This window comes from Hippichthys cyanospilos, chromosome 4 (genome assembly GCF_059441005.1).
Source record: "Hippichthys cyanospilos isolate Australia breed blue-spotted pipefish chromosome 4, RoL_Hcya_1.0, whole genome shotgun sequence".
Taxonomy (NCBI): domain Eukaryota; kingdom Metazoa; phylum Chordata; class Actinopteri; order Syngnathiformes; family Syngnathidae; genus Hippichthys; species Hippichthys cyanospilos.
The window spans coordinates 3,595,512-3,607,027 of NC_142372.1; the positions used below are offsets into that span (position 1 = coordinate 3,595,512).

The 11,516-nt window shown below is 39.0% G+C and overlaps 1 protein-coding gene across 2 annotated transcripts in view; it reads left to right on the plus strand.

The window, feature by feature from the left end:
- The first annotated feature begins 1,358 nt into the window (after positions 1–1,358).
- The window catches only part of prmt3 (protein arginine methyltransferase 3), a 41,578-nt gene continuing 31,420 nt past the window's right edge, over positions 1,359–11,516 (plus strand). Inside the window, exons 1-10 of one of the 2 annotated variants that reach the window (XM_088412857.1) lie at positions 1,359–1,504; positions 1,828–1,894; positions 2,020–2,146; positions 2,298–2,380; positions 2,474–2,523; positions 2,647–2,752; positions 2,938–3,082; positions 4,045–4,174; positions 6,129–6,194; positions 6,951–7,072. In XM_088412857.1, coding sequence (XP_088268983.1) covers positions 1,873–1,894; positions 2,020–2,146; positions 2,298–2,380; positions 2,474–2,523; positions 2,647–2,752; positions 2,938–3,082; positions 4,045–4,174; positions 6,129–6,194; positions 6,951–7,072 — 851 coding nt within the window. In that variant the 5' untranslated portion in view covers positions 1,359–1,504; positions 1,828–1,872. Of the gene's footprint in view, positions 1,538–1,827; positions 1,895–2,019; positions 2,147–2,297; positions 2,381–2,473; positions 2,524–2,646; positions 2,753–2,937; positions 3,083–4,044; positions 4,175–6,128; positions 6,195–6,950; positions 7,073–11,516 lie in introns of both variants that reach the window. The other variant, XM_088412856.1, reaches the window with a different exon arrangement.

The window sequence follows — 11,516 nt, forward strand, 5'->3', positions numbered from 1 at the left end:
CTTTTGGTTGCTCGTCTCTTATGCAACAGCGCCCTCTTGTGATCTAATCGGTTACTTGTCACGACAGTCAGGAATGAAAAATAAAAAGATTTTTCCACGTTAAAAGAAAAACTTATTTCATCGTAATAATTTTAAATAACTTGTTTTGCTTTGTGGTGCTTTTAGTAATATTAGAATAAAACTTTTTTAGGTATCGTTTTTTTAACCCTATTCAATTATTATGAGATTAACCCAAACATGGAACAACACGCAAATCAATAATTTGTCAAAGTTGAAAATGTTATTCAAACCAAAATATATTCGATATGTCTTATAATCGTTAAGTCACGTCTTTGGTCACGTCAGGTTTTTCACCAACTGGAAATGTCCAAACCACTCGGCAACAAGGTGGACTCTGTAATTAAGGGCCGTAACCCAAGTAACAAATTTGCTTTGTGGCATCCCACTGATTGGATTGTAAGAAAAAAGCATACGCCCAGGTCCGCCACATCAGTTCTGGCTCAGACAGAGCAGGCCACAAGCTCCTGAAAAAAAAAAAAAAAAGTTTTCCATCCTAAGACCAGAACGTGGGAATCTATAAAACCAGCAAAACAAGGTCACTATAACTTTCTCTTGCAGAAGTCAATGCTGTCTTTTAAAAGCAAGACATGGGTTCTTGCTATTCATCGCAGATCAATCAGTAAAATATGTCTGAATTTTAAATAATTGTGAGTTTTGTTTGGGGGAAAAAGGGGGCGTTGTAAATTTTGCATGATGTTGTTTTTTTTTAATGTGACATTACGCGAGTTAATAAACAAACTACTGTTATAAGTCCACAGCAGTTTCCTTAGCATCATAGTTTATTTTTTATTATTATTTTATCAACCAAAAAAAATCAATAACTAATACAATCTCTTCAAATACAGTGCTGTAAAAAAAAAAAAAGCTTGTTCCTGTTTATTTTAAAATCGCATTTGTGTATGCAGCGGCGACATCTAGTGGCGTCTTGTCCGGAAGTGTCACCCGTGCGTATTATTTTTGCTGCGTTCGGGTAAAATGGGAGATCGGAATTTTCCGACTTCCATTCATCTATTTCTCCATCATCCCGTTTGAACTGAGGTCCGAATTGTGAAATCGATGGTAGAATTAGAAAATACCTCGACTTCGCCGACTGGCTTCAGTCTGACGTCACTTGACAATGGAGACCGACCCCTTAAGATACAATGTGAACAGATATCAGGATCATAAACACACAATTATCATAACTTATGATATATTAGGCTGATTATTTACTATTACGTTATTTCGTGATATCTCAATACGCCGGTGCGACGTGACAGGGGCTGTGATCACGTGATTTGCGACGAAGCCATAGGAGTGAGTCTATAGGCGAAGAAAGTGAATTTTCTGAATTCTGACAAGGATAAGTGCACTAGAACGCATCTTTGGACTATAGTAGAAGATCCAAATTGGCAACATCGGGGGACGATTTCGCCAACCAGTTTCAATCTGACGTCACTTAAAGGTAACTCCAGTGGAAACAAACGGACGACAAAAGGTCAGGATTGTGTACATTTAGCAATTTATATTTGTACGCATTACTCACTATACTTTCACGTTAAATATGTGCAGTTGTGACGATATTCATTTTCTTCGCTATCGAGTTAAGCAGTGGAATATATGAAGTAAAAAAACATATGACAGATGGTATGCTGGAGGTTAAAATGTTCTGTGATGACCCAGAACAACAAACAGTTTGTTGTAATCAGACAGCTTTATTGTTTACATTTGCCTTGAAAGCTTTGAGGTCCAAGTGTGTATTTCCCCTATTTCCCATTTACTGTGAAGGCAACATTTACGTCACCAGGAAGTAATCCGAGTCGCAGCAGCATCATGGCAGAATGCAAGGAAACACGTGAGTCTTTGAAATGATAAATACACATGCACTTTGCCAGCAATTTTTTTTTTCATACGGCATCAAGATTGGTACACCTTAGCGACGTCTCTTGAGTAATAAATCTTCTTTGCTCTTTTGACTAGATCCGTGTGTTGATGTCGAGCACATGCCCGAGCTGTCAGACGACGATGGCGACTCCGGTGATGACAAAGAGCAGTGGGAGTGGATGGAGGAGGAAAATCAACAAATTACTTGTTTGTTTTGTGACAGGTAAGGACATAGAGATAGACGAATAGATACGCCATTGAAGCCACGACTAGCTACGCGTCTATGCGGCGGCCATATTGGTGAAGGCAACGTTAACACTAAAGGCAGCGCTTGTACGCTTAAAAAATATCATTTCTCACTTCTTTTGGTCCAGATTACTCAATTCGGTGCCTGACACCCTCCAGCACTGCACAGTTGATCACCAAGTGAACCTTGTAGAAGTCATTAAGAAACACAGTAAGCACACACATTAGTAAGCGTAAACAAAGTATATTTGTATTAGTTTTATTTAGAGCTCCATTTCACTAAACATTTTTTTTCCTTTGTTAGATTTAGATGACTACAGTTACATAAAACTGATCAACTTCATACGATCGACAGTGAGTATATATATATATATATATATATATATATATATATATATATATATATATATATATGGGGGTGGGGCTGTTGGGAGGCGTGTGGAAATGTGAGAGGCATCTTATGTTTATTTTGCCCAGAAATGTGATCCATCACATCTCATGGGACTACCAGATGGTCCCTTACCATGGGAGAGTGAAGACTTCCTCCGGCCAGTTATACAGGATGACCCCTTACTGCAAACTGGTACTTATTCTTTTCTCAGCTTGCAAACGTCACATGACCAATCACAGAAAACATGTTAGTCGTGATCAGTCATCATCTGAGCAGCTATGATGTCATTTCGGTCGACGTGACAAAATGGCTGACGCAGGACTGTATTTTGCTTGGTTTTCCAATGGTAATGATTTTTTTCTTCTTTTTCTTTGTAGACCCTGAGGACTTGTGTGGTCAGCAGGGGGTGGTTGAATCAACCTGCAAGACTTCGGAGGATGGTGCCAATCCTGAACTGATGCTGAGGGTAAAATCTGCTGAGGACGCTCTTTTTCAATCCTGTCAAGATCTGCAAAGACTCCAGTTAGTCTTTTTTTTTCTTACTTTTTTTTTTTCACTGAGCACCCCGATAAAAAAGAATAATATTTACTCATTCAATCCCAAAGATGTATTTTTAGTCTTTTTTTTTTTTTAAACGGGTATAAATACAAGGGTCTAAACTTTGTTACATAAGTGATTTAATACCTGTATTTATTATTGTAGCATTAAAGTATTAAAGCAATCTATTATTGCTAAAATAGTCTAAAAAATGTAATACTTATGTACTAAAAAAAAAAAATAAAGTAGTTTGGGTCATAAGTACTAAAGTAATCAATTAAATTGAATCGTCATAAATTAATTATTGTTTAAAGTAATAGATTAACAATTACCTAAAGTCATTTATTCCTTTAATTCATTTAGTTCCAGCCATTTTAACTTCATAAGTTACTTTAGGACTAAAGTAATGATTACATAATTGATTTCTTTAGGGACCACATTTCGAAAGTAATCAATTACTTTTGATGAGAGCAATCGCTTACTTTGGATAAAAGTTAGGATTGATAACTTTACTTTTTAATTACCCGAAGTAATTAAATAAACTTAAACATATTATGTTTAAGCCTTGTAGGCTCTTCACTGCCTTTCACGTTCTTGACAGCTAACCACGTGACTTAACTCTTGCAATGCACCGAAGCGGCCAGCAGGGGGACACTGTCTCAGCTAACTTAACAGCCAAAGCTTCCATATGGAAGAAGTTTTAAAGGAAGGGAAAATTCCACTGCATCGTTGAGGTGAAAGTGGGGAGGGGGGGTCGGAAGAGGGGTGCCGTAAGGGAAAATTACAGAAGGAGTGAGGGGGGGGGGGGCTCCAAAGATAAATGCCTCTCATCTGCTCCATTTACCGCCATGTCCTGCAACGCTGTAAAGGTTGAGTGTGCTTTCTGCTCACTGCCTCCTAATATATATGAAATATCAAATTCAAATTTCACCCGGCATACGCTTTAGGGCGCTGGTCCAGGATTTGGTGCTGAACGCGGAAAGCGGGAGTCCCGCCGTTGCCGAACTTCGCCCCGACGAGGACGAAGCCTACTTCAGCTCCTATGGTCATTACGCCATTCACGAGGAGATGCTCAAGGTGTCAGCTCACAACCCAAAAGTCTTCGTTTTTGTTTTTTTTTTTTTGTTTTTTTTTTTTTTTTGCATGCCCTGCAGTGACGCATGGTTTCAAACTGATCAGCCATGAGACATTTTATCAAAAGTAGTATCAAAAGTCAGCGATAAGCAGTCATGTGAGACACCAACGTTTGAGTTACTTTTAATTTTATTTTTTAAACACTGAACACATATAACTTTGAAACAGCAACTTTAAATTTATTATTCTTTTTTTTTTAACTCATTCAATGCCAGGAACGTAATTTCCCGTTTTTTTTAAGGACTTTAAATCCCAGATACGGAAGTATTAAATTGATAATTAACTACATTAAAGATATTCATTTTCAGTTAACTAAGTATTAAATAAATTCTTAAGTGTTTGGGATTTAATGTTTGGAGTCTTAAAAAAAAAAAAAAAAAAAAGTGAAAATATGCCCCCGGCATTGAATTAGTTAATACAGTCCAAAATATTACAAGCAAAATATCCGTATTAATCATAAAAAATTAACATTACTATTAATCACAATACATGTCAAGTTTTTCTCCCAGACCGGATTAAACCCATTTGTGGGCCAGAATTGGCCCGCTGGCTATATGTTGGACAGCCCCAGTGTAGACTTTACTGTGTGTGTATGCGTTCCTGTACAGCTGGACTCGTGGGGACATTTTATTTAAGTTGGTCCCCACTTGTTCAGACCTCTTTTTAAGAATCAAAATTCGTTTTTAAAGTCCACATTTGAACTGGGTTAGGGTTGAGGTTAGTAAGTGTAAGTGTTAAATAATCGTTTCTGCTGGTCAGTGGATGTCCCCACAAGTACATCTGTACAAACGTGTGTGTGCATGAGTGAGTTCCTGCACGGCTATATTTATGAGAACCGAGTTCTATACCGATCTAGTGAGGACATTTTGGAGAAGTGAGGAGGTTTAGGCCGGTCCTAACTTGTTTAGACCTATTTTTGAGTTTCGGTATGAATTGGGTTAGGGTAAGCCATAGACAGTCATATCTGATTGTTACGGTTATTGTTATGGGCTAGGAAACACATTATGCCAAATATATGTCCTCACAAGTAGAGCCGTACAAAAATGTGTGTGAGTGTGTGTGTTTCATACTGCAGCACTTGAACATATCCTGATTGGACAAATAGAGCTTTACGTTTTGCATCGGGTGTACGTCAAGATGATGTGAATTGCCTCTGACGCACTTTGCGGTGTGAGAGAGTAAGGAAAGTAAGAAAACAAGGTGGGATTGCTTTTTTTTTTTTCCCCCCTTACTTACTTTCCACAACTTTTAAATTACCCCCCGGTTTTATAGATATTTCCCAATTAGTAATAAATAGCAGAGGTTAGTTTCAGATGAAGAGTTTCAGTAAAGTGCGCCTTCTTAAAGAGACACCTGTTGTTTATTTAGGAGAAAATTAAAGTACACTACTAATCTGTGAAAGGGATTGTGGGAAATCGAAGTGCTGATGTATACTTAAATGTATTCATTATGATGAGAATTGTCACAGAAATGTAAGCAAAAAAGTCAAATTTGTCTTTGTTTATTGGTTAACCTCCTTGTTATTATATTTTTTGCGAGAAATATCAAAAATGTCCCCGTGTTGCATTGTGTAATCCAAATTCAATAGTGTGCTTTACCCATGTTCATTTCTCAGGAACAGCAATATTGTTTTCGGGTCAATATGACCCGGAGGCATGTTCAATTATCCAAAAATATTAAACTTAACCTTACTGTATTTTCTGCACCATAAGGCGCACTGTTAGCTTTTGAGAAAATTCAAGGCTTTTAGGTGCGCTTTATAGTGTGGAAAATTCGGTAATCTATACCCATATGTTACGTTTATTTCTCTGGAATAGTCATCACACCCTGGGTCAATTTGACCCGGGGTCATGTGTTACCTCTATATCCAATGTAAATTCTATTGTTGTATTTGCAGGACAAGGTGCGCACAGAGAGTTACCGTGACTTCATGTACAGGAACCCCGAAATATTCCGAGACAAGGTGAGTCAATTAGTCACAAATATTTCCACAAACGCAAAAAAATGAGACCACATGAATACGGAATCGATATTTTCAATAAAAGAAGCAAGCAGGCTGAACCACTGTCCGAATTCATCCTTTTTCACGCGCTGGAATATTACTAAATGGAAAGGCTCATGTAGACGTTATCATGTCTCTCTCACGTTATCATACGAACTTAAGAAAATTTAAAGAGTTTACAAAAGATGAAATGTATCCAGTTTTGCAATAGTTTTTACATTCTTGCCAAAATGTCGGTGCGGCTTCTACATAGTAACATAGAAAATACCATAATTTGACCCCAAAATTAAAAGTGTATCTTTTACACAGGTGTGTGTTACATTTGAAGAATTACTGAACCTTGCGTCAAATGTCTGGACTTTAAATAAATAAATATTGAGAATGAGAATTCAATAAATTTACAGATTAGCTTTTTCTTTAATACACACCTCGGCCATTAACAACAAACACTGCATTTTTTTTTTTAGGTAAAGTGTCTGATTAAAACCACCGGCGACTTTATTAGTGCACTCAATGTGGACTGCAGAGTGCTGATAACAAGCGTAGGCGTCAACTAAGAAAAAAAAACACCTGAGCCCATCTTCTCAACAAAGAAGTGCTAGTCCATATCATGGCCACCCTAATATATATATATATATATATATATATATATATATATATATATATATATCTCTTCCTTCCTTTCTTCACTCCGAGTTTTTCTCCTCTTGTTCATAGGTTGTTTTAGATGTCGGCTGTGGGACTTGCATATTATCAATGTTTGCTGCCAATGCAGGAGCCAAGCAGGTCATAGCTGTTGACCAATCAGAAATTATCTACCAGGCCATTGATATAGTAAGGTAAGAACATTTTTACAGTGGCTTGAAAAAGCATTTATGCACCTCATGAAAAATCCTTTTTATTTGGCCTCTTTTGCTTTGGTACACCAAGATACACTTTAATTGTGAGGAGTCAAGATCGCTAATCCGCAAGCACCACCACGGAGGCCAAAATCCGAATAAAAGCACGACACAGTTGTTGCATCGTGATCTATGTGTGACTTGGCTTGTTTATTTTGAAGTTGGAATGTAATGTGATGTTGTGCATCTTCCTTGCGAGGTCCTTTTGTGGTGCACATCACATTAGTAAATTAATGAATGCTGTTGGGATCAAGCAACCTAGAACATGCATCCATCCGTTTTCACATCCGCTCGCAGGCTAGCTGGCGCTTATCTCAGCTGGCTACGGGCAGTATGCAGGGGACACCCTGAACTGGATGCCAGCCAATCGCAGGGCACAGAGAGACGAATAACCAATCACGCACCCAATCAAACCTAAGGACAATTTAGTATGTCCAATTCACCTACCATGCATGTTTTTGGAGTGTGGAAGGAAGCCGGAGCGCCTAGAGAGAACCCACGCGGGCTCGGGGAGAACATGCAAACTCCACACAGGAAGGCTGGAACCGGGATCTTTGAACTTTGAACTGCCGCCCACCTAGAACATTCAATAAACAAGAAGGAAGACAATTTTTCTTGTTTCTCACGAGGAGAGCGGACCAGAACCTGACCTTCTCAGATCTCTTTGATGTTATGGTTACAGATCCTTTCCGCTCCTCATTTATACATTTGGGTTGGACCTACAAAAGCCCTGAAGGGTTGGGGGACACATCTGCCCCTCAAAACTCCCCCCCCCTTTTCTCTCAGCGCAGCCAACTAACTCCAGAAGTTCCTTAATGGATTCCGAATGATCCATCGTTGACCTTAAATGACTGACGACGTTAAATGGAGTCCCAAAAGCGTCTCCTTTAAGCGAACGCGTCCCTTCCCCACTGAGTCGGGTCCCATTTTAAACATTCATTCATTCATTTCCACGTCGCTCCCGCGGTTGGAATCTGAGATTGGCTTCCACGCACACCTCTTTTGATCATGACCCAATTTAGAACGCTTTTGCTATTTGCAAGTCGTCCGGCGTACGCTCGTCTTCTCCAATCCATTTAGCTCCACGCCCTTCTCCGCAAGTCCGCCTCTTATAACATTTTTGACTCAAACGCCTTTACGACCGCCATTATCACAGTTATGTCAGAGTTTCTTGTAAGCAGAACAACAGGGTTTGCCCAAGGAAAAGGACGTTTTAATTTTACAGCCCACTGGCTCGCTGTGGGAGCAGGAGTTGGCATGCGGGGCGCATCTCAGGTTTGCCGGCGGTGAACGGCGAGCTCCGCCCCCAGAGGAACACGCGCGGCGGAGAGGTTCCGCTTTGCTTGTGACTTTATCGCTCTTATTTGGGCGCGAGGCTCTCACTTCCCCTTTGCCGCTAATATCAGGATTGTAATTAAAGTGGCTTCTGTTGGTTGCACAGCAGCATCCATCTCCTGTCTCCTCGCCGGAGCTCAAGTTTAAATGAAAGGCTGAATTTCTTCCTTCGCACTCACTTCCTTAATGGATAATGTCTAGATAGTTTTTTTTTTTAATGGCGGGATTTGATGGATTGTCCAATAAAATGCTCAGGATTGTGACTGTTGGAAACTCAACCTGGCTGGTTAGGGTTTAGGGTTAGGGTTAGGGAAGCTCAACCTTGCTGGTTAGGATTTAGTGCAATGGTTCTAAAATTGGGTACAAGTGAAGGGGGGTTCTGAAAATATCAAATCCAGCTCCATGTTTTTTTTTATTGCTGTTTTTAATGTAACATAAATACAATTAATCCCAACTCAAACCCTGCACACATTCGTTGAATGATAACCGTTTTCTTTACAAACTGAGAGCAAATGAATTGGAACATGAGGCAACTGGAACTCCTTTTGTTCATTGTAGATTACAATTGAACTACCAGTTCCTGCAATTGTGTTGCAAAAGTAATAAAACACATGGCGCAACATAAATGATCCATAAATGTGTCACTTATGACACTCATTCTCCGACAAGTAACACAAAATGACAAAATGGAAACGCTGTGTGTTTTTTTTTCTTTTTTTAATCAATAGATTTCCTGTTTACCCCTGCCAATAACTCCGCATTTTATTCATTCCTATTGAAATGCTTTGGGAGGAAACAAATGATGTTTTGGTCATTTTAAATTAATTTCAATTATTCAGCAAATTAATCACAAAACACGTTTTTATTTTTTTGCAAAAAAAATCAGCATCTTCTTCAGAAATTCTGCGTCAGTCGGGTCTGAGTTGGTACAATGTTGTGTTTCTTTATTTTATGAAATTTTACACGGATATGGACTGTTATTAAGGACACCAGAAATAAAATGGATAATATGGCACAATTTAGTCGCTTTTAGATTTTCCAATAAAATATGCTGAGAGCTACGATTACAGATTCAGTTCCAAAATTTGCAGTATCCACTTTTAAGTGTCCTTTTTTTTTCCATGCAAAAATCCTTTGCACTGTTTAGGGGCCAGAGCAGCAAATCAAAATCGACCGCTGATTCTAGTACGCGGGAGAATTTTGGTTTTTAAAATAATGAAATTAAACAACCTAAACAATTCAATCATTATTTTTAAAGAATTTTGCATGTTTGTTTTATTTAAAATCTCGAGTACCCCCCGGAGTTCCTTCAAGTACCCCCAGGGGTACCCGTACCCCCATTTTAGAACCACAGCTCTAAATTACGGCAATAATGAATTTCCAGTGTTTCCCTGTTATGAAGACACGAGTGTGGGTGAGGTGGGGGTGGAGAGTTTGGATTGGGGGGTGGGGGGGGGGGATCTGGAAGGACGTGATAGCAGAGCGCTAGAGAGGGGGACGACGGTTCAAGATAAGCATCGCTGCTACAGAAATGCTCTCTGGGTCGCTGTGAGTAATTGTCCTGTCCTTTGTAACATTAAGTGTCATGATAATGGAATATTCACAGAGATTGATACTCAGAATGGACGGACTGAAGAAAGGGATCCTTTAAAAGGTTCAGGTGATCAGACACTTCCTTTTTCATTCTCTAGCCTCTCAGTTATTACGTTTCATCATATTTTCGAGGATTAATGCAGAAATTGGGGGTTTTCATTATGTTCAAAATTGACAAGAAATCCAATTTAGAATGGCAGTAAATGAGCCCGACACGGGCTAAATTTGACACCTATAGGGCGTACCTCTCCAGCTCCCGTTTGTAAGCGTCTAGAAGGAACGGCAACGTGGCATCATGAAAGTCGTCATGTTTTGACTACCTATGCAATATTTGAGCCTCCTAGTGTTTTGTTTGCTTTCGCTTTGATATCGCACATCAAAATGGGTCATGATTTCCCCCAGAGTTAACATTTATGGCTTGTACAAAACTTGCACAATTAACTAATTCAATCCCAAAGACGTAGTTTTACGTTTCGGTATTTATTTACTTTCCACTGTTAGGGTGAGGGACGTGCTGAAAATGTCTAACCGAATATTTTAAGTACCATATTTTCCGCGCTATAAGGCGCACCCTCAATTAACGACATATTTTAAAAACTTTTCCATATATAAGGCGCACCGGATTATAAGGCGCGCCCTCAATTAATGACATATATTAAAACTTTTTCCATATAAAAGGCGCACCCTCAATTAATGACATTTTAAAACCTTTTCCATATATAAGGTGCACCGGATTATAAGGCGCACCCTCAATTAATGACATATATTAAAATGTTTCCATATATAAGGCGCACACTCAATTAGTGACATATTTTAAAACCTTTTCCATATATAAGGCGCACCCTCTATTAATGACATATTTTCAAACTTTTTCCATATATAAGGCGCACCGGATTATAAGGCGCACCCTTCAATTAATGACATATTTTAAAACTTTTTCAATCACAATATAGCAATACCCAGAGTAATAACAATAATAACTCAAATAATAACTTTAAACTCTCAATAGCATAATAACTCAATATGAGCAACCTTGTTCAACTGTAAACACAGAAAAGAAACAGGTAAAGCTTACTGTATCACTTCATTCCCCATCTACGAATCCCAATCTCAATATTGATCCACATATAAGACGCACCTGATTATAAGGCGCACCATCAGCTTTTTTTTAAAAAAATAAGGCTTTTAGGTGCACCTTATAGTGCGGAAAATACGGTAGTTAGTAACTAACACAACGGGGTGAAGCTGAAATATACTGTACATCCAAATGCTCACCTATTCATTTTCAGTTCACGATCGTAGTTTAACCACAATCTTCCACGGAATACAAACCACGTTGCCGCAACTCTCGGATCACCTCTCTCATCGTATTCTGTAGCTCACTGCTATTCCATCCTAGTGCACCCAAGCGCAGGGCACAAAGTCTTTCCCTCCGCGAGAGAAAGCCGAACGTGGC